The following is a 23,887-nucleotide window of genomic DNA, read 5'->3' as shown; positions in this document are numbered from 1 at the left end:
TGTGCCTCGGGTTTGCGAAAGAGTCACAACGAGTGCAGTCGAGCACGGTCACTGCTAGTGGGAGGTAGCGGTTTTCGTACGTACGCGTGTCAAGTGGAAAAAGAGAGAAAGAGGGAGAGAGACAGAACCGGTGATTCTTGCTTGCGACATCGACATGTAAAAAAAAAAAAGAAAAAAAAGAAGCGATCGCGTGCGCCTGTCACTTTCGCGGTGGTGCGCGTGTACCGATCGATTCGTGAATCGAGGAAAATCATCTGGGTGATTGATCGACGTCAAAATAATCATGCGTGCGAAAAGAAGAGAGCGAGCGAACGAGCGAGAGAGAGAGAGAAAGAGGGGGGGAATTAAAGGGAAGGGAATTAAGGAAACCGAGAATCGCGCTAACTTCCTTCGAGGAAAAGGCTCTTCCGCAGATTAAAATCTATTCGACAACTCGCGACACGTGCTCGGTTCGTAGAAACCGTTCTCTTGCGTCGCGTGAAACGGATTTAAATCCGCTGAGCAGATTTCGAAGGTAAACGCCGAAGGGAAAGGCAGAGAAACTCGCGCGAAATCTGAAAAGATTTACGATCATCCTCGGACGGAGGCTTTTTTTGTCGCCCGACCTAGATGAGGCTGCGATCTTCTCGCCGTTAAGACTCTCGGGTCTGGTGCAAGACATAATGTCACGTCGGGTTAACAACAATACGAAATTTGCAATGGAAAAAATCTCGGGCTGTTTACGGCACTTCTACGAGAGTCGCGATAACGGAGTACCCGCGCGGAGTACCGGCTATCTCGCGAACAAATATCACGTGTCGGAATTTTCTCGTTGACCGTCGCGTAGAAAAGAAAAGGAGTCTTTGTTGGGAAGCCTAAGATTTAAACGCAGCTCCGTCTATTATCATTATTTCTTTTTATACTATTGAAACTGAATAATAAAAAGTTGCAATTAAATTGCCATTGAATTGAAGCGATTGAAATTTGTAATATAGCGATAGCTATAAAATCACAAAAAAAATAACAATAAAAATAGAAAAAAGAGAGAGAGAGAGAGAGAGAGAGAGAGAGAGAGAGAGAGAGAGGGAGGGAGAGAGAGAGAGAGAGAAACGCTCGCGCAACTGTTTGTAAAGCAAACCGAACCGACTCGACGATAGTCGACACAATGTGCGCTGCACCTGCGACATATGGGCCACATCGTATTGATAATCGTCCTCTTTATCGCGTAGACAACGCGACACGAATCGTCTATACGTCGCAGACGTCAGAACTTAATTAGCTCGCGTTTACGCGCGCGTAACGGGTGTCTCTCCCGAAAAGGCAGAAAGGGCGGAAAGTATTTTTCGCCGTGCGAAATCAGGTATCGCGATCGTGATCGGATTCCATTTCCCGCCTCTCGCCTCTCGCCTCTCGCCTCTCGCCTCTCCGGCTCCGTATGTGGTCGGCTCTTATGTAAAACCGCGCGTACCTGTAATTAGGGAATTACAACGAACGCCGCGTTCCGTTTCGCGTCGATGAGTGAGCGCGAGATAACGACGACAGATTACGCGGCTCTGACGGAATTCGGTTATGCGGATCGACGGCGGATCCGGAGGCAGCTAAGCGAAGGATCCTCTCAAAGATGTCTTCGTACTTTCGATGGATAAAGGGCGGGAAGAAGGACGACTTCGGCGCGAAACCGAGAAGCCGCTCCCTGGACGCCAAGAGCCTGGAGGCGTCCGGCATTCGGCTGATTCTGCAAAATGTACATAGACTCGATTATCCTCCCCCTTGCCCCCCCCATCCGCTTCGTGCGATATTCCCGAAAGTGTCGTTAAAAATCGCTACTGTTCATCGAAATTGTAAATGGCAAACGTGTACCTGTCAAGATTAGAAAAGGAATGAATATGTACGAAAGACACGAGTCCTTCGTATAATTCAAGTATAATTATGTACGAGATACGAGAAATTTTTTTTATTATTTTCATAGATATTTTCATAGATTTTTGTATTATTTTCATAGATAATCGTGGTGGGATGTAAGCTTAAAATAATTTACGTGTCCGGAATTCTCCGCGACATTTGCATGTCGCAAAGATTTCTCCACGTTGCAATTTCAATAAACAGGAATGTATTTATCTAGCCAATCAACTCGACATGTAAATCGCGAGGTGTTTACGACCGGTGCCAGGCACGTACGACGGCGAATAAGAGTATTCTCCTTCGCGCAAAAATGGTCGTGAATGTGTCATTTCGAGAACTAACTTCAGTTTTTCGATCTTGTTTCAGAGAGCAGCGGTGCAGCATCAATCCCAGGCAGCGTCGCAGAGTGAGTAACCACAATTAAATTGCATGAACGTTTATTTAATCTCATTGTTGGGAAAAGACATGGCATAACGAGATAACGCGTCGGTAGATAAGCGCAATTTGCACGATCTATTTTTATTCAGACTGGGACACCGTAGAACGTCATTAAGCTATTTCTTCAACTGTTAGCGCACATCGAGAATGATGCACGTGAAATATTAATTTCTGTCCAGACACTCTTGACGTTTGCGTCATCGAGACAATTCTTTTCTTTCGCGAGTGTTTATACGAGATACTGCCATCTTATCGGGAAATGTACCTGTCACATCGACATGAATTTACGTCGATAATTTTTGAATAATTTTTTGATAATTCTATACAATCTATATTTAAATGTTTTGTTTACATTTTTGCAATGCATGTTTTACATATATATGTATATTTTACAATTGCCTTTTCTGTTGACTGAAACAATCAATTCTCTACATTTGATATACAAGATTCAGGAAAAATCCATTTGTGTGCATTTCTACCAATCTAAACTTTAATTTAAATCAAATTAAGAATTTAAATTAAATTTAATCCAAGTCTTAATCAGTTTTATTAAACTTGATTTTAAGATCTATTAAATTTAATCTATTTTATTGAAAAAAAAAAAAAAAAAATGAACAACTTAAACTGAGATTAAAGTTAGGCGCACAGTAGAGGAAATATTAGCAACATGAATAAATATTAAATTTTAGAAATAAAAATTAAGAATAAAGATTAAATATAATACACAAGTAAATATAAGAACTAGATATTACTTATTACTTATGTCCATTTTGCGTTTAATCTCTGTTCCTAATTTCCATTTCCAAGATGTAATATTTATTCCTGTTTCTAATACTCCTCCACTGCGCGCCGAATCTAATCTCTGATTTAATTATTTATCCTTTTTTAATGATAAAAAAAAAAGAAATTTAATAGATATTAAAATTAAGTGTAATTAAATATTAATAGACTTAGGATCACTTGGAATCAAATTTATTAGATTAATAGAAATAAACATATATATATATATATATATATATATATATATATATATATAGAGTAGCATTTATCAAATCACGTTATCTGTCGAGCGCGGGTAGCCGATCGGTCGCTATCGGGTTCACGATTTGTCGCGCAGACGGCGCGGGGATACTCTCGGCGTATTCCACCGCCGCATATTGCGACAGCGGCGGCGCGCACAGTGACGTACGCGTAGCCGATGCGCGTCCCGCGTCAGTAGTGGCGCGACGTAACGTGGCGATCGATGCCCGCGAGACTCGAAATCGGAACGGGGCTCGCCGGCTGCTGGTGTCGTCCCGCGAGGACCGACTCCGGCGCGTCCACGTGACTCGAAGATCGACTCCCGCAATTTGCGCTTTTCACTCATCGCTCATTGACAGTGACTACAATTACGATTACGACGACAGCGGCGGTAGCAAGACAAACACGGTGGCGCCAGATATAAACACTGAACACAGTTCGGCTTGTTTGAACGCGTGTTAGTGCGTGTTAGTGGGTTAGTGCAGCTAGCTCGCGAAGGACAAATTCGCATTCCTCGAATGGGAATTCCTGGCGGCAGCGGCACGACGCCGGCTTCCCCGATTCAGTATTCAGGTGATATGTGACTCCGTCGACGAAACCGCGAGGAAAAAATTCGTGTTTTTCCCCCTCCTCGTCTCTTCCTCGTCGCTTTTCGAGAGCGAGGAGAGATCGTTCTCTCGTACGCTCGCGCGACGAGAGGGACGTGCGGTGATTTAAAGTGCGTGAGTCTTCTTTATCACGTGTTTACGGTGTTTGGTCGAGAAACGCGTGTGCGCGATAGAGAGAGAAAAAAAGAGAGAGAGAGAGTGGGAGAGAAAGAAAGGACAGAATAAAGAAAGAGAGAAAAGCGGATAATATTTGTCTTTTAGTAAGTACTCTCCTCGTCTCTTACATCGGCACGGTTTATCGCCTTCTCGCCTTATCGTCTCCTTAGACGGAGCTGGAGCGTAAAGTTCATTCTCGGAATACGCAGCGAGCAGAGATGCTCGCCGTGTGAACTCGGGCATCTCGTCTCGTTTCACCTTCCTTTCTCCGTTTTCCTTTCATCGGTTTATCACGTAATCGGATTGTGCCGAACACGTTCGCCAATTTTTTTTATCTCGCCCAAGAAACAGAGTCATATGAAGTGTGCCCTCGTAACTACGCCATTCCGTTGTCGGGTCTGTTTTCTCATCGCGATTTACTCTCGCTCGCGTTCGAAACAAAACACTTTTTTAACAACGGGAGGAAGAGAAGAAAGAGGGGGCGGAGGGATGGAAGAGGAGGATAAGTCCTGAGGGGAAACGCGGATGATTTCCATTCTCCGCCGAGGCGCAATTAAAACTCTCCTTTCGTCTGACCGCCGCTTTCGGCGATGTAGGTCGTGGGAGGGAAAAAGGAAGGTCAGCCCTTTTTACAGTATTAGACAAGTGTGATATACACACGTGCGCGCGAGCACGTACACACCGTACGGGGGAACGGGTTCGCGTGCGGCTCCGATTCTATCAGCGTGCCGACCGCAAACCGGAGGGTCTTCGTCGACCTTGAGGAGAAACCGGTCTCTCGGAGAAATTCGCGCGCGCCGATTGTCTCACTGTTTTGAAACCGGAAACGCGTGCGTCACGAAGGAACCGCGAAGGAGTTTTGGTCGCCGAGCACCGAGAGGAACGTGTGTGCACGGACAAACGAAGAAAGAAAGAAGAAAAAAAAAGAGAGACGGGTGCGGAGAAAAAAAAATAATGATTGAAAAAAAAATTTTGACGAGAGAGCCAAAATTTCGCGCTTGGAGGTACCGCAACTGCGCGTCTTACGTTTCACCTAGTTTCTCCCTTTCCCACCTTCTTTCTTTCTCTATCGCTCGAGTTTTCTCGTCGCAACATTTTTATCATAATCGCACGTTCGACGCTCGATAAGAACGACGCGGCTTCGATAACGGCGATGACGAATGGTCCGAAGCGACGACTTCGGACGAGTAAACATTGCGGCGCGTGCATTACGTATCGTGAATTTTTAACGGGAGAGATCAAATCCCTTCCCGCTCTCCCCCCCCCTCCTCGGCGTCGCGTTTGAGATTCAGAAAAAGATTCTGAATGAGATTGCGTGCCGGAGTAAGACGAGCCCACGTTTCTCTTACGTAAGCTCATTTTTCATCGCTTACGACGAGACGTCGAAAAGGCAGCTGTGCGATCTTTTTCGCCCACGTCTCACATCTCCCCGTGAATCGTAATTTGATATTAACGATGTCGCAACGACGACGGACGATTACGCGCGACGGCGGATTATCGCACGCTTAACGGATCCGGAAAGCACGATAATTATTACGTATCGTTTACAGTTTAGACTCGCGTCCCGGTATTATTCCCGCGGGATATTTTTACAATTGATCGTGTCAGATACGAGAGAGTTGCAGTTTAAAGTGCACGTTCCGATGGATTTGGAATGATCTTCGCACGAAGCGAAGGAGGTTTTTCTGTTGCGAAGAGGCAACACGTCGGTTTGACGTGTCTCTGACAGATGAGCGAAACTCGTTACGTCGACGCGTTCTTTTTTTTTTTTTTTTTCTTCTTTTTTTCGCGCGCAAATGCTTCTTTTACGCCACTTTGTACATGTTTCTCGTATTCCCCTTGAATTTGAAGGAGAATGACGTCATCGGTAAAGTATAGCAACCATCCAATATCTTAATTCATTAAGCATACATTAGCGCGACCCATTTAAATGTATTAATTCGCGGACGAACAATTATCCTTAATTTTCGGAAAGTAAGAGTTTTATCGCGAATTTTATCTTAAATTATACTTCAAGTTTTCACGGACGTTTCCTAAATTGAATTAAGAGTGTTTCGTTTATGAGGTATCCATTACGTTATGCGGTCTTCCGTGGCTCAAGGTCTTCACAAGGTACAATATGATCGCGATACGAAAACCGTCTTTAGTCTTTTATACTCTATATTTGGACACTTCGTAGTTTAAACTTGAATTTGGACATTGAATTTAAATATTAACTCGACCGCAAAGAAGCAAATCCATTGAAATATATATTTTTTTTGTTTCTATTAATTATTGTTTATAATTGTTTTACTGAGATGTTTGCCATTCGAAAAATGAGAGATATATTTTTTTCTTTCACCTTTTATAGCAATAAAAAGTTATTATATTTGAATGAGAAGAGAGACTATATTTTTCTTTTTTTCTTTTCTTTCTTTCTTTCTTTTTTTTTTTTACTTTTGATTATTTTATTGTTTGTCATTCGAAAAATGAAAAGCATATTTTTTCCTCTTCTTATTAATAACGATGAAAAATTATATTTGAAACAGGAAGAACGACTATATTATTTTTCTTTTTTCATTTTTAGTTATTTTACCGAGGCGTTTGTCATTCGAAAAATATGGAAAATATTTTTTTCTTCCATCTCTTATTAATAACAATAAAAAAAATTATATTTGGACGAGAAGAATGACTACATTTTTCTTTTTTTTTATTTTTTTTTATTTTTAGTTATTTTACCGAGGTGTTTGTCATTTGAAAAATGTGAAAAATATATTTTCTCTTCCATTTCCTATATAATAAAAAGTTATCATTGGAGAGTGTCGCGTAAAACTACCTGCGTGCTTGTCACCACACGCGGAATAGTCTCTGTTTTAAGGAGTTTAAATATTTAATCCAAGTCACGTGTTTGTCGCATTTGCATACAAACGACACGTACGTGAACGTCTGCGACGCGATGACATGTGTACCGGGGGATTGGTTTTGAGGAAGCAGTCAACTGACGTATTGCCAAGGCTGCGCGGCGCGGAATGATGATACGCGATATTCTCGCTCGAGTATTCCTTTCGTTCGCCGTTTCGCGCGCGTTTCGCTTAGCGCGCGTCGCGAAAACCCGACGTTAACGTCGCCGTTTAACGAGATAAACGAGGTATATCCCTCGCCGCGCGTTCTCGCCGTGAGTCGGCAATTTGCGCGTTGCGACATTGATGACGGTTTTTCTTTCTTTTTTTTTTTTTCCCCCTCGATCGCGAGTCACTTTCGATGCAACGTTCCGGGCGTGAGCGAGAAGAGCTCGAAAACGAGGCGATCGCACGTCCCTTTTATCAGTCCTCGAATTTCCGTTCTAATTGGACTCGGGACTCGCTGTCGATACGCTCTCGCTCGAGGAACTGCAGTTCCTTTGAACGTTCGCTTCTCGACGATTGGAGGGTTGCACGGCGGATCGATACGACCTACTTCCTCACCTTCGACCCCCCCGAAATTTCGGCGACCCATTTCTGGAAATCGTTAGCATTACCGTGGTAATGCGCGGCGTTTTATAAGCGTTTTTACCCGCGAACGCGCCGGAACCGAGTAAAAGGTATGGAGTTGCCGAGGAGAGGGAACTCGCTGACGGTGGCGATGATAACGAGTACTAACGGTGATAACGGTCGTACGATACGCTGCAAAGACTCGTTCTCGGTTCTTTAATAATTGATGCCGGCACTGACTGCTTCCGCTAATCACGCAATCAGTCTCGTACCATAAACGTTTCCTTCTGAATTCCTAATTTTCTTCTGTCGCGCACTCGCCCGTTGCCGCAAATCGTTCGACTTTGCTTCGGCGAATTTGAGAACGTTCCGTTGTCTCCCTCGTTCGTATATCGATCTGCGCAATTATCGATGACACGATCATTCAGTCATAAACGAGAGAAATAGGAAAGCTCGTAAAGTTTGCATCATTACGACGGTGATCGTTACATTCGAATTATTTTTATCGCGAATGTTGCATTTCCGAGATGTTTTGACATCGAATAAAGATCTAAATATCGCTCATCGAAAATACTCGCCGAGAATTCGGGTCTCCGTGGAGTTTATTAAAAGTTTATTCCTTCGCGCTTTGCCAGAATTTAATTGGCATCGGACGTGACTTCTGTTTCTTCCTGTCATTCTCTCGGTTCGACTGACGTAATACACGGCCAGTTTCCCTCCTGAAATTTTCGACGCGCAGATAGAATCATTAGCATATAAAATCAATGACATTAAGCCTCGCGAGTGAACTCATACGCGGTGGATAATAGAAATGTGTTCTTTTACACTCATATTTTTTTCAACAATTTTACATGCAAACACAAAAATATTATTGCGTGATTTCAGAGTCGATACATTTGACGTCGAATAATACAGCAGTTTGCAGCGATTTTTTTTTTTTTTGTACAAAGCAAATCCGGAAGAAAAATGGGATGCGCAAATATTTTTTCTCTCGCCTTCGTGTAACAAACAGACGTCGTGTAATATTATCAAGTGAAAAAAAAATTTCAAATGAGAATTTCAATATTAATTACTCAAACGTACAGTGCATATTGTCTACTTCATTCAATGCAGCGTATGTTTCATTCTTTCGAACGGCTTGTTGAATTTAAAATCGAAGATTCGCTTACATCGGAGTGCGGAAACAGGAAACGATCGTGACACATACACTCGTAAATGCATGAATCGTTAATTTCGCGTCAGATTACCGAGGAAGACGATTGGTGAAAACGGCGAGGCGTCGTTCGTCGTCTATCTCTTTCCATCCCCCGGCGTTTCGCGCGGCGTTTCGCGCGAAATAACGCGGCGGTCGCGTTTCTCCGCCGCGGAATTACGCCTTTGACGCCGCCGCCGTTTCCTCCGCAGATTCCGCGACGTCGATGAACGGCTGTGGAACTTGAGCGGCCGCTTCCGCGACGACGGGAGAGATATCAGAGTCATTGTTCGCGTTGATACACGCATTGTCCGTCACGTGAAATGCACGGAATAAGCCACCTATTGTCCCACCATCATCACGACACCGACAATGGCGGCGACACCAGAAGCTCCATCTCCTCCTCCTCCGCGGCGTCGGACATCCGGAGTCAGGACACGAGGTTCCTGCAGGAGCTGCTGAACCAGAAGCAGCAGCAGGAGCACAACAGCGGCAGGCTTTATCTGCACGAATCGCGACACATGTCGCGCAGCTCGGTCAGCTCCGCGTATTCTTACGGCTCGTCGTCCTACGGCTCGTCCTATGGCTCCAACTCGTCCAACCATCAGCCGTCCGTGTATCACACGATCCACGGTAACATCCATCACCATCCGCTTCACCATCACCATCACTACTATCATCAGCAGTATCATCATCGCGCGGCGAGCACCGGCAAAGCGTCGCCGACGTCACCCAGCCCGACCAACGAACACGAGAAGCAGCATCATCATCATCACAGCATACAGGAGATGATACGGCATTTCGGTAGGCGATTGGGACACATCAGACGACAGAGCGAGAGCCACGAGAGCCCGAAGAAACGCGGGGAGGACTTCAGGAACCGGAGCCAGAGTCTGGACGGCGGCGCCAGGCATCACCCCGTTGGCAACCTCCACGAGGCCGATTGCGAGACTACTTACAGGATCTACGAAAGCATACTCAGGCAAGGTAACGCGAGCGAACGCGACCGAATTCCGTTGACGACGAACGCGTCGTCGGCGCCGTTGAATCTCCGGTGAAGCGCGTCATTTCCTCGCGATGTACTCAGTGCCTATGTGCATAATAAGTGTAATTATTTTATATACAGGAAGAATTATGAAATATTCTTGTGTGACGATTTAGCTATTAATTAATAAAAAAGATTTTCGATAAATATAGGACACAATAAATATAGGACAACTGAGAATCCACGTGGTAAGAAATGCACACATTTTTTAGAGATTTACGGATATAAAAATTAAATCAAATTTTTCAGCCTTTACTTCGAGCCATCTTCAGTGACGAGTACATGTGACGATTTGTATAAAGCTTCCTTGAATGCAATTATTTATTAAGATGATTGCTTTTAACGTTAAACCAAGAGAGAAGAGAGCTTCAATACAGATTGAAATGTAAATTTTTATTTTATTCGTTTAAGGAATAGGAATCACGAATATAATTGTAATTAAATAATGATGTATGTCTCTCTTTCTCGAGCAGACGTACTATTTCGATTTTCCGGCTGCGTTTGGTTACGCAATATGTTTTCGTACCGGCTACGGGCGCGTGCGGAAATTTCTCTCGCGTGTCGCTAAATTGACTGTCCGCGTACAATATCGTTTCTCTGTTACGTGCATGCTCCCGCGAGTACGCCAGTTTATACGGATATCAGTTTAGACGTGATATACGCAAACGTCGTAAATAACGGTGAAATGTGTATATACGCACGAATATTTAATGAATTCCCCATTTCCTTATGGACGAATAATGGGATTTCATTAAACGGCAGCGCACTTAGAATGCGATGCTTGGTTATTCTTGCAATTTCAGTTCTACCGCAGTATTATGCTCTTAGAGCGAGTATTAGAGAGATCTCTACGAGATCTCAATTAGAGAGGATTTATGAATCTCACTCTGATGGACTTTTTTGCGTCTTTATGTAAACGCGACATGCTCGAAGCGAGCATTTATTAAATGTAAATATATTTTAAAAAAATGTATGCATATTTTTCTCATCGGCGCATTTGCATCATCGTCTAATTTTTCTCTCTTATCCCTCTCCCCCCTCCCCCCCGTCCCTCCTCGATTACCATCTTTATCGCGTTTTCTCGCGCTCTCGGAACGATTCTATTTCTGTGCACGGTTACCGATTCGCTTCATCCCGCAAGCTCAGTCTTCATAAAGCTCGGTGATTATTGATGGTAGCTTGCCTTGACCCGACCATGTTATATTACCGCATATGACGATTGTGACGAGAACTGTACAACTCATTACCAGTCGTTCCTTCGCTCGTATTAATAAAAAGAAAAACTGGACATCTTTCTAAGAATCATTTTCTCTTTTCAGGAATTCTCGTAGATTGATTTAAATCGAAATAACGATACGGAAATTCTCAGAAATCGACGTTCACCGCATTTTCTTTTAGAACTGCGCGATAGTGATGAGTTTTTTTTTTTTTTTTTATCATTGCTAATTAATCTTTCAAGAATTTTTCACGAGCGGAATGAACGCGAGCGTGTTTTGTTCTGTCGTTTATTTTTATTTTTTTTTTTTTTTCACCGGTGAAGGAAACCGAAGAACCTGCCAATTAGCGGACTAATTCTTTCTCGCACGCCGCTGCGTCTCGTCGCGACGCGTTCGAACTGTGTTTACGAGCGCATCTGGCCAATATCCGCTTCGTTTCTCACGCGAGTATCGCGCGCGTATCGCGAGGCTCGTGAAATAAACACCGCCGATAAAGCGGGATATCGCTCGGACGTCTCGCGCTGAGGAAGCGGATTTAATCGTAGAAACGTGCGCAAACGGCCTTCGCCGAGAGAAAAACAAAATTCCAAGACGCGGGACCGAGGCCGAGGCCAATTGCGTCCCTCCGAGGCGGTCAGTAGCTCCGATTTCGATCTTGTTTCGCCAAGCGATACGTGCGTGTCGAACGTTTATCAGAAGCGACGCGTCGGTTTTAATAATCGTTCATTGGCAAATGTATTGGCTGAAGTCCAAGTCCGTGTGTTTCTTCAGGTGGTTAACACTTTGTAGAAAAATGAGCGATATCCTCGTGAGAAACAAAAATTTTGTTTACCTAATTCTCATATAGTAGTTTTATTATAGACTCGAAACGTCTTGATAAGCATTAATTACATAACAGAGAGTTCTCACTAAACTTTTTTTTTTTTTTTTTTTTTTTTTCATTACAAGAAATGCAAATAATTCTCATTTACATAAATGATTGTCCCAACCACTTGCTTCTGCACACTAATATAATATATTTGCATTTATCATAAACAGATATATTATATAATTTTCCGCGATATGAGAAATTATTCGAAAGAGCAGATATGAATAATAATTGCATAAAAATCTTCAATCTTATTGAGTCGTACGAATTTCAAAAGGAAATGGCTTATGCTATTTGATTCTTTCCATCAGTAAAAAACATAACCATGAGTCAGGCGTAGACTTGATCGTATTTCTTTACGGACACAGTGGGAATGTAAATAACGAGTCACGTTTTATGTAATAACCACGATGACGAATTTCGCGCTCATCTGTCGATGAATTGTCTAATGTTACACAGACTATTGCAGGACCGAAACTCAACACGATTGAACTAATTGCAATCGTTATAACTATTAGCTATGATGGAAAACACGTGGTATAATTGATCAGTTTTGATTGAATTAAACGTGACAAGTAGTATACTCGATCAGTCTAATCAAGGTTGAAAAAACATCTTTACTTCACAAGAAAACTGCTTTCCTCTTTTCCACGTATTTTTCTTTTTACAGGAAATTACACATATTTTTTTCTTCGCAGATCGATCTTCTCATCATTCTGCGTGTAAAATTATTAAACAAAGGTCATCGAAAAATAAATATTTTGCAAAAAATCACATATTTAATTACCTCGATGTAATACCTGAGGTATAAAAATGTTCATTTTTCAATGACCTTGGCGCAATTCATTTTTTATGCAGGATCACAAGAAAAATCAACTGATCGTTTGCATATATCAATGTTTTTTTTTTTTTTTTTTTTTTTTTTTTAAAGTTTATTTTCTTCTATGTAATCGGCTACATACAATCCGCTTGTTTCAGGTGCGCACAGGAGAAGTTCATTGGATCCTACGGCACGGAGATTATCCCTCGGGGCACCCGCGATACCTCACAGAGCGTCTGATGCTTGCCTGGATCCGGTTCACGCTGCCATACTCTTCAGGGATGCACGGGGAGTAAGTGGAGCCTCGGCATTGACGAAGCGTTATCGCCATCGAATTATATAGATTTTGCAAAAAACATGAGCATGTCGCAAAAGCTGTAGTGTATTGTGTGAGAAATGTCAATTCGAGGCGGGGGAAGTTTCCTCTTCCTCATTATTAATCGGCGAGCCTTTCATCTTTGCGCTTTGAATTCTTCTCAAGCCTTTTCAATCGCTGCGCATTGTCCCGCCTGCGTCCGTTCTTAGATTTGTTCTTGTCAGCTGAACTTCTTGCACGGTTCATCTTTTATGTTTTTTTTTTCCTCCAACATGGAGAGAAAAGAAAGAAAGATGAACTGCGCGAGAAGTTAACAACAATTATGACGAACGAGTTCTTCTCTTACTTGCGTGTATGATAGTATTCCGTGTTAAACTTATAGACAGTTGTAAATAAATTGCGTTTGTCGCGATCTGTTTTATCTAGCACGTAGCACGAGATAGAATTTCAGATTAGGAGCGTCGATAAGGGAAGCTTCTGCCAACGATAAGTCAGAGTGCACTTTGCTGAATTCATAGAATACCGCGCGTTGGTAATTTATCTACGAGGCTGCAACAACGTCTCTTCTCTCTGTCTCTCTCGGTATCCTTTCTCATCTCTCTTCCCGAAGAGATTGATAATTTATAGGATGACTGATATTGCAATGTTAAAACGTAGATACGTATAGTCGACGATTTGCGTTCGTTTCCAAGAAGATCCTCTCTCGGGCAGCATCCATTAAAATTATTTTGATCACGTAGGGAAGATTAATCGTTCAGACGAGCGTGAGATAAATATTATCTTTAGCTCGTTTATTCTCCCCAGTGGTAATTAATCGTAAAAAAAAAAAGAGAGAATTCGTTATACGGTATTACCGAGACTGGTGCCACTTTGCGATCGTTTCGAGCCTCACAGTCCTCCCTCTTCTCGCTTCTCCCGTTTACTCTCACCTTTCCCGTTGCATGCGTTAAGTACATATTTAAGCAGTTTATCGACGTCCTTATCTCGCACGCAATGGTTGCCGAGACAGATTGCTACGCGTACATTCGTCCGCGTGAACATCGTGATCCGGATGCGCGAACTGGCGACGTCGCCTTCCCCGGACGGCGCTCCTTTTCTCATTCGAGTTCTTCTTTTCCTCTTCACTCGAGGGGACACTTAAAATCCAAGAGACGCGCGGGTTTGATTAATTCGCTCATGGGGAGGAGGGGCGGGGGAGGGTAATGAAGGCGTCGGCGAGGAGCGTTCGACGAGGCGTTCGCGTCCGCGCGTCGCGCCGTTGTGCGCGCACATAAGCGATGCGCCGTAAATTTTATACACACAATGTGTCGCGAGCCTCGACGCGTGAGCCGTCGTCGGGCGCCGGTCTGGACGGTGCGATCCAGTTGAGCACGAGCTACCAGTTGAGACTGGCGTCGGGCAGCGAGGAAGCCGACGACGACGGCCGCGCCAAGCGATCCCGCGATCGCCTTCTATTTTCCGCCTTCGTGGTGTGTCCTCGCGAGGGAGATCCCCGCCGACTCGGCGACTAATCCGGCGGGATCTTCCGGCCCGGTGGTTACCGTTACCGAAGACGTCAACGTCCCGAAGAGTTAGTTCTAATTCGCACCTGTCACCTCATCCGTCTCGGTGAAATTTTTTTCCGAGAGTTCTTTCTCTCGCGGGAGGGAGGGAGGGAGGGGGGGAGAGAGCGAGAGAGAGAGAGAGAGAGAGAGAGAGAGAGAGAGAGCGCTCGATTAAATGCTCGTCGTGGCGTTTGTGGGGTGCGACTAATTAATTGTCACTCTCTCGCGGGCATGAATGTGCTCCACCGTCGCGAATCCGCGCGGTTCTTAACGCCGCCCTCGGCGAGGGAGGATCACGCGTTTTGGTGTCGACGACGGGTCAGTATCCACGTTGAGACGATGGGGGAACGCGCCTCGCGCGGGGCGGTCGTTCCGCCGGAGAACAACGACGTAGTTTAATCCCGCGTCGCGATTCCTCCTCGGGCCGGGTCGACGAGCGACACTTGTTGCTAGAAAAACTTGTCGCCTCGTTATCGCGCGCGGAGCGCAGCGATGAGCGCGGAAACGGGGCGGGTTTTCGGAGGTGGGTCCCTTCACGGCGACCCTGACCTAAAGACCGCCGCGCGGCGGTTTTCACGGCCACTCGGACGCGTAAACGCGCGGACCGGAATCGCGACCGGAGGTAAATCGCGATGGCAACTCGGATAATTAACGCTGACTTTTCGGGATCCGTTCCCGTCCAGAGTCGACGCGAGTCGACTCCGAGAGTGGGAAAAACTGGTTTTTCATGTCGCACGCGGGGAGCACGGAGTTTTTATTGCGTCATAATTATCGCGGGGACGACGAAGTTGCGTTTCGTGATCGACCTGTGCGTTTAACGACGGAAGAAGCCTCGGGATTGCTGTAAATTTCATTTCATTTCACAAAGAAAGAGAACGACGAGGCACGACGTCGTTGCCCGTAACAGTCTCGGATTCCGGGCGGCTTCGGGCTGTTTGTAAACAATTTGCGATTTAGAATTATATTTAGATGCCGCTGGCTATCGGCCGGCGGATAGTGTCTGGTCGGCGAATTGCTGCGAATGTTGGAGTCGCGCGGGAGATAAATGAAGTCCGTCTGTCGCGCGCCAAGAAGATAATCGGCGCGGCGTTGACGCGGCGTTTCCCAGAAATCGCGAATAATTCGGCTGCGTCCGACGCGTTTTACGGCCGCGGTTTAAACACACCCGCGACCGATTCCTATCGCACGCCGTGTAAATATTTCAGATAACAAATCTTGGTGCAGGCACAGCGCATGTAATCTTTATCGACACGAGGAGGGCTAGGCGATAACATTTAGCGATCGCGAAATTCGGATGGACGGACGGACGGACATTATGATAATCTGTCACGATTGCGTCGAGGATCTGACAGCGATCGCGAAATTCGCGCGTGGACATTTCGCATGAATCCTGACATTCTTAAATCGCGCGTGTCGCTCGTGAATATGAATTCGGACCTCGATTCATCCGCGAGGCGGCTGCGGTTTCCGCCCGTTCGCCTTTTCGCGGAACGAATCTCGTCAACAAGTTGCCGCGTCGAGTTGTCGCACGCCTTGTTCCTCCTTCTCTCTCTCTCTCTCTCTCTCTCTCTCTCTCTCTCTCTCTTTCTTTCTCTTCCTCGTTCACCTCCTCGCGTGCGTGTGTGACGCACGCGAGTACTTTTTTATCTCGTGCGGCGGCCTTGCGGACGAACGCGCGCCCCGCGTTGTATCGAAACTTCGTCGCGCGCCTACGTACGATTTATTGTAAAAAAATCTCGCATTCTCACACGCTCATACGATAACGACATACATCGTCGGTGACAGCCCGTCGCCCGTTCCTCCGCTCGGAGACCGTGAATCCGACTCGATCCGCTGTGAATCAGCCTCGATATCGTCAAGCAGCCGATGAAAAGAAGAAGAGAAAGGGAAAGAAAGAAAACCCGATGGTTTCCGCTGGTCAAGCTAAATTTTTGCCAGGAATCGCAGTGCCGTCCATCGTCATACGGTATTTTTAAATTCGACCAGGCACGAGACGTGAATCGATTTCGATTTCGCACGATATCTCTTTCGATTTTTTGCTTTTTTTTGCTCTTTTTTTTTTATTTTTTCCTGCGTGCGTAACTCCGTGCGGTCCGCCAAATACCGAGTCTTATTGATGATGTAATAAATATAGCGCGCGAGAAGGAGAGAATGAGAGAATGACAGAGAGAGAGAGAGAAAGACAGATGCTTGGCGCCTCCTTTATCGCACGTTTGTTTATTACACTTGTTACGTGTGTCGTGCTATCTATCGTCCTACTATTCTTGGCGCGGATCGAATGAGTCAGTCGCGCAACTTGAAAAAAGGCGACCCTGCGGTTATGGGGAGGAAAAAAAGGAGGAGCGCTTTCCGAACCGATGATCCACAACGAAGACCCCCGTCGGCGTCACTATTTTTTCTTGAGGTGCTGAACGTTTAATAAAATCGCACGTGGACCGCGCGGTACTGTCAATCCGACAATCTCGCGAAACACGCGTTAAATCGATGATTTTGTGAAAACGTAAATTTCTTCATTGTGGAGCGTTTTGTGCCTGATTTGATAAATCGTCGCTTGCGCGAGATTGATCCTCTTGAATCCTTTTTTGTTGATAGGAATTTAAAATTCAGGATGAAAATTCGATCAATCTCATTGCACAGAAAAAGAATTAGTCTTGAATCGAGACAAATATTCTCATATATAAGAAAGAATATTTATCTTAAAAATTTTAATCTTGATTTGATTGAATTTGTATTACTTTTGTTCATTTCTCAAGTTTAAAAATCTTCTATATGAAGATTATAATATCATGATTATAATATCATGCCACAGACCTGGAAAACTGGGAAAAGTCATAGAAATTTAAATTGGCCAAAGAAAACCTGGAAAAATCAAGAAAAATATAGAAAAGTCTGGAATTTTGAACTTTGTTGTGCTTTTGTTTTAAAAAATATTTATAATTTTTTCAGCGTTTTTATTTAATCTCTCTTTCCCGTCATAACTACATTATTTTTTCAATATTCATTTATTTTTTGTTGACTTGAAATTTGCACTCAGTATTATATTATGTTACAATATTTCTAAGATTGTGTTACGTCTAACCATCTACTTTTCTCATATCTCTGCCTCTAAATATTAAAATTTAATATTATTAGTCATGGAAGATGTTCCACTCTCTGTAAAACATGGAAAAAGGTTAGAAAATTTCAAAATTCCATTTTCCATGATAACTCTGAATATTCTTGTTTATATAAGGATAATATTCTTATACATATAAGAATATTTATACTTAAATCAATAAAAAAAAAAACGCAATCGAATTAAGATTCAAATTTTTCTAAGAAGATTATAATAGTCTTGCTTATGTTTATGAGAATATACAGTCTTGATTCAAGCCTAATCTTTTTCTTCCGTGGGTGAAAAGTGAGTAAATAAATTTAATGAGGAAATCGCGGCAGGGAGAGGACCGTGTCGCGTTGCGTCATTCGACGGTCATGCTCGGGTGACGTTTGTCGCACGCCCATCGGCTCGGTCTATTGACAAAGTCGCGAATTCTTGGCAGGCTGCAACGTAATTAGCCGACTGTGCCGGCTCGCACCGCGATCCCGCAACCGGCACCGCGGAAGAGTTATGCCACCGTCGAAAATATCCCGGACAGCGCGCTCGCGAATAACACCGGTGGAGGTGTTAAGCGAGGAGGTGTTAACGCCGTCTTGTCCCCGCTCGTCGCGACGACGTAAACACCGTCGGCTAGACGCGAGATCGTCCAGCGGCTGCGAACTGCGTTGAGAGTCGACCGCCGCCGAGAGTTTTCACACCGCGGATCCCGGACGAGGACGAGGTCGAGGATGAGGGATACGTGATCCGCGGGCTGCGATCGATAGACTCTGACACGTCGTACGTCGCACGATTTTTGCTTGTTGAGACGAGAGGAATCCCCGCGGGAGTCCTTAAGGCTCCGCGGCTGAGACGCGATTCGTTTAAAATAGCCTCGGTTTCACCCCGCGCGAGATGTTGTTCCGACGTCAAACGAGCGAGCCCACCGGAAGTATCGCGAAGAACTCGGACGTGGCACAAGCCACGGGTTCCGGAGTCCTGACCAGCTGGTACACGAAGATCAAGAGGCGGCACACCTTCAGCCCGAGATCCCTGCTGAAACGAACTCTGGTATTTTCCTCCTCCCCCTTTTTTTTTTTTTTTTTTTTTTTTTTTCATAATTGATCTTTGGAAAGTCTTCCTAATCCTTAAATGCGCTTGGTCACAGAAAGAATGGGAAGAAAGAATTGCATTTCTCACGATGTAGTTTCTTCCAAAGTCGAGAAGAACGTTAAATCTAACTTCTTTTTATCCTGTCTGAGATTGAAAAAGATTGACATTAATGTATCTACTTGTAAGCAACTTGCGACTTTGCGCCAAGTGTAATTCGCGGCTTAACGAGCGGATCTTTTTCCGCAAAGGAGTCACTATCATTTGTGGCGATAACGACAACCTCAATGACCACATTCGGAATGTGATTTAATTAATTCCTCTGTTTAATTCGCAGCTGCCGGTGGTGGATCCCTTCCTGGAGAAAGTTTCACTGTCCGATCTTGGTGAGTTCTGTTTGCGATAATTACACTAATCGCCGATGAATTCATCGCGTCGAACATTTTACATATTTTTAGGATATTGACGCTAAATCTAAAATCAAACAAAATTCCTATCGCGATTAAAAAAAACTTTTTATTTAAAAAATTTTTTTTATGCAGCGATAGGAAGAGGAGTAGACGAACTTTCATAATAAAAACGACGATTACGTTAACGCCTTTACAAAAGGATTAAAATGAAACTCTAGAAGGGTTAAAGTGAAACTTTAACATATTGTTAAATTGCTAATTTTATTTTATTTCTGTTTTATATTGGAAGGTTTGAATTCAAAAATATATTCAAAATATTTATTCATAAATATATAAATAGTTATATATAAAATAGTTTTTCATAAATATCGCATATTTCGCGTGTAATTAATATAATTATTTATTGCAATTTTACTAAAATCTCTTACGTGACGTCAACAGATTTAATTTAATTTAGCCCATCAATTTTATGTTAAATCACTTTATTAGGTTCAGTTGTGCAAGTGTTATCTTTTCTAATTGCTCTTTTGGAAATCACTCGATGAGATTAGAACTTTTTTTCGTGTAAACCATATGAGTCACCGGACATGTAAAAAACGTTGATAATCGGACCTGAATACTCGTCGTATAATTAGCGTAATCCAACCTGAATGCTCGTAATTAGTGAAACAAGGGAGTTCTTAAAGAACGGGATGTAGGATCTCATACGCAATTAAGATGTTAATTCGGATTCTATTCATCTTGAAGGGTTGAATATTAACCAGAGGCTGCAGATGTGTGGATTTACGCGCGCGCGCGCGCGCGCGTGTGTGTGTGTGTGTGTGTGTGTACTTGTGCCTGTTAAAGAGAGAAATTTCCCTTTATCGGAAGAATGAACTTGGCATGTTCGACGTTTGTTATAAAATTAACATTGATCAAAGACTCCACTGACAAAGATTCCGAGAAGTTAATTTCACTGGAAAGTCGCCGAGGATGTCCCTGAGGATGACAGGACGTCGCGTCTCGTCATTGCGTTCCCCTTCGTGCCGGCTTAATTAAGAATCATAGTTCTCGTAAATATTACAAATATTTCTTTACGAATATCGTAACACGATATTCTAACGATTTAATTAAAAGTAATTTTCCGAAAGGAGAAGGCGTTTCTAACCTGAAGTGGATACACGCGTTGCTCGAGCAACAAGCGGAATCCGAGATCCTCCACGTGTTTCCCGAGCCTCGTATGGCTTTTCCCTTGAAATCGTGGTACTAGGTCTTCCGACGTGTCCTGGTGTACGGCCGCGATCGATGAGCTCCCGGGAGGCCAGCTGGCGTTAAGAGTGAGAGGGAGGGACTCGCGATACAGCTTCACTTGGTCGTACGGCGCGCTCGCGTTCTACGTCGCACTGGCGGCGCTCCTCCTATCTAGGTCTAGGTCATGGGGCCAGACCGCCACGTTCGATAAGTTTATTATTATTACGTGCAGCGGGATTATTCTTTCGCGACGCGATCCCGACGAATTCCTTCCTTTCGCCAGGAGGAAATCTCCCACCTCTCGTCGTCCGTCCGCGTGAATTCACTCGGGCGGACGGAATCAATTGTATTTTAAGATTAAAATGTCGCGTGTTCGTTGCACACACCTATATCGCGCATACGCGATCCAGAACGAGTCCGAATGGAGTCCGAAAGGGCAGTGTAACATATCGATTCAATAAAACGAGACAAAAGGAATGCGAAGTGGGGTGCAGATCGAATATTCCTACTTGTCAGGCAATCCCGGCGTTTTCTCGCTCGTCGTAATTCGATTACGAGGCAAACAAACGTCCTAACGAAAAGGAGGCTTGGCGCGCCTCGCTCTTTTGGCAAGACGCACCAGCAATGGTTATTCTTGGCACGATAGTTAACGACGACGACGACGACGACGATGACGACGACGACGGGAACGAGGAAGAAGCAGGGACCAACGTGAGAGCGAAAGAGAGATAGTCGGAGCAAGCTGTTGACGATGGATCGACTGGGCAGTTGTTGCGTTCGCCAGCGACGAGGCTGACGATTCGTGGGAGATCTGCGTGGAGAACGACGGAGATTCGACGTCGTAAATCGGAAAGGAAGGGGGGGGGGAGAGTGGACTCCGGTGACGGGAGAATTCCGGTAGAAAGGAATTAAAAGCCGCGGGAGATTGATTAATAAAATTAGAAAAGAGTCGGACGCGTCTCTCGGTCTGACGGCGCGGTTTTAAATCTCTGTAATGCAAAGCGAGAGCGGGACATGAATATTTCGAGCGGCGCACGCGTTTTTTTTTCCCGGATAAACAGCTGTTATCGAGGGAACATCCCGAGGTCTCCGGGGAGAAGGTTGCGTCTATCGCGTCAGATATTCCAGGCAATTCGTTGATCGCGCGGGACGGCGTGGTTGTCGACCGTGGTCGAGGAGACCCGACGATGTTGAATAATGCTGGCCCTGCACTATTACTCGGATTCCGAAAGTGTTCGCGCCTCTTTAAGGCAGATCGCGGCCGCCTGGTGGAGCCTGGAGGACGACGATCCCGTGTACTCCAAGGACCTCATCAAGGAGTTTGAGGTGGAGAACCCGCCTCTCGAGGACGAGCTCGCTTGGATCCTCTCCAAAGGTATCGCGGCGTAAACGATCGTTAGGAAGCTGTGCGAGAGAGCGTCAGGATGGAACGCGCCTCGTGCTTGTAAGACGTAATCGACGAAATTTTAAATGTCGCCCTTGCATTCCAGTTCAGTTGATTCGGTCGATACCTATTGCGGATGCCAATATCAATATTGTACTTGAATCAGAAATATTCTCCCTCCCTCCCTCCCTCCCTCTCTCTCTCTCTCTCTCTCTCTCTCTCTCTCTCTCTCTATCTCTCTATCTCTTATCTCTCTCTCTCAAATTCGCTTGTACACGCCTTCTCGATTTCTTATTTAGTTTTACAATGCGATCCTCCCGCCGATCTTCTCATCGTACGCATTGCGAAACCGCCGCGCGAAAGAAATAGGAAAGGAAACACCTCGCGGTTTCATGCGACTCGCGGCGCATTTCCTCCGACACGGATACGCGCGACTAATACACGCGCAAACTGATGGGAACTTTCAGCTCGCTTCGCTAGCCACCAGCTGTTCGTGATTGCGCCGCGTTCTCCGCCGACCAGTCGTGCCGTAGTCACGTTCCGTGGTCTGTCTAACGGCCAGATCGGCAGACTCCCAGCATCTGCACAATTCCGAAAGAATCGCCGGAGTGATCGCCTGTGTGAATGTGAAGTCTACCGTTGTTAGTGCTCGCCTCACGTTCACCGTTTCTCGACCCCGTCCCCTTCCGCCCTCCCCCCCTCTTATCGTTCTATTAAAAAGAACTACGCCCTAACTCGATGATCCGATAGTTTCTCATTTTTTTTTTTTTTTAATTTTTTTTCTCGGTATCTGAAGTTCAGCTTATCGTGCTAATAATTAATTTTATATACCCGAAACGCGTGCATTCTATTTTTATTTAATCCTTGAGAAAACCGGAAACTTTTTTTTTTAAGATGTCACGTAACTAGTAAAAGATGCTTCATTGCTATAATTCTGTTGTTCTTCTCTGATGCAATTTTCTATAATTTTCCTCGTAGTATTACTCATCACTTCTAACCGAGCTGCAATATGGCTCTTATCTGCTTACAATTATCATAGGTCCTTTATCTGCCGCATTTTGAAGTATTGAGTGCTCTCGATATTATTTCAACGAATATCGTTGCTCCCCGGATGTATAATCCAGCTTCCGAGATGTTTAATCGCAATTTATCGATCATTCAATCAAGTTCCATTACTGCGTTGTGTAATATCGTTAACCCGTGGGAACTTCAAATTGGGTCATTGAGATTTATGTTATGTTATTAAAGGAAGTTATATTGTTAATTTTAACATTTTGTTCCAAATCCAGACAAAGGTAATTTAGAAAAATTAGGAAATTTAGATGTTTCTTCAATTTCATAAAAATCGTGGAAAGTAAAACTAGGTGGCTGAGAAAAAGTGCTCAACATCTTAGAATTACAGTGAACTCTCGATCTCTCAGAGACGAACAGTTTATAAGTTGTTAATCAAACGTTTTACGTCGAGATAATATAAATCATCACGTTCGATCGTAAATTGCAATAGTTGCATCGTATGAAAATGCTCCGTCGAAATCAGAAGGCTTTTCTCTACTGTGAACTGTTTGGACTTTCAGAGGAGGACGAATCGCAGATCTTTGTCAAGTTCTTCAAGTTCCACAAATGCTACGACCTAATACCGACCAGCGCCAAGCTGGTCGTCTTCGACACTCATCTACTCGTTAAAAAGGCCTTCTTCGCTCTCGTCTATAATGGTAAGTTTAATCGAGAGAGAGAAAGAGAGAGAGAAAGAGAGAGAGAGAGAGAGAGAGAGAGAGAGAGAGAGAGAGAGAGAGAGAGATCGGCATGCGGAAGCCAGAACTTGATAATAAAAATGATATTTTCAGGAGTGAGGGCTGCGCCATTATGGGACAGTTCCCGGCAACAGTTCGTCGGCATGCTGACTATAACGGACTTCATAAAGATACTTCAGATGTACTACACCAGTCCGTCGGTGACAATGGATGAATTGGAAGAGCATGAACTAGATACGTGGAGAAGTAAGTTTCTCTTGTAATAAAAAGGAAAATTTTTGTCGTGCGAATCACAGAATAATTAATATATGATCGGCTCTCGCGAGGCTGGATATCTAATTGCATTGAATCGATACGCCTCGCGAGTACCGCGAT

General features: G+C 44.3%; 1 protein-coding gene and 1 long non-coding RNA gene across 2 annotated transcripts in view; both read left to right on the top strand.

The window, feature by feature from the left end:
• The window catches only part of SNF4Agamma (SNF4/AMP-activated protein kinase gamma subunit), a 41,877-nt gene that overhangs the window by 15,523 nt on the left and 2,467 nt on the right, over positions 1 to 23,887 (top strand). Inside the window, exons 7-11 of the mRNA XM_089072656.1 lie at positions 2,248 to 2,287; positions 12,853 to 12,986; positions 19,075 to 19,123; positions 23,336 to 23,473; positions 23,606 to 23,758. Coding sequence (XP_088928782.1) covers positions 2,248 to 2,287; positions 12,853 to 12,986; positions 19,075 to 19,123; positions 23,336 to 23,473; positions 23,606 to 23,758 — 514 coding nt within the window. The remainder of the gene's footprint in view (positions 1 to 2,247; positions 2,288 to 12,852; positions 12,987 to 19,074; positions 19,124 to 23,335; positions 23,474 to 23,605; positions 23,759 to 23,887) is intronic.
• On the top strand, positions 14,681 to 17,412 carry LOC105428347 (uncharacterized). The gene is made up of 2 exons (XR_016138335.1): positions 14,681 to 16,520; positions 17,147 to 17,412. It is a non-coding gene; the product is annotated as an uncharacterized LOC105428347 (long non-coding RNA).

The sequence above is a fragment of the Pogonomyrmex barbatus genome, unplaced genomic scaffold (genome assembly GCF_055798465.1).
Source record: "Pogonomyrmex barbatus isolate J1 unplaced genomic scaffold, ASM5579846v1 scaffold14, whole genome shotgun sequence".
Taxonomy (NCBI): Eukaryota; Metazoa; Arthropoda; class Insecta; order Hymenoptera; family Formicidae; genus Pogonomyrmex; species Pogonomyrmex barbatus.
The sequence above is the reverse complement of the archived record's forward strand: the minus strand, read 5'-3'. Positions and strand labels throughout refer to the sequence as shown.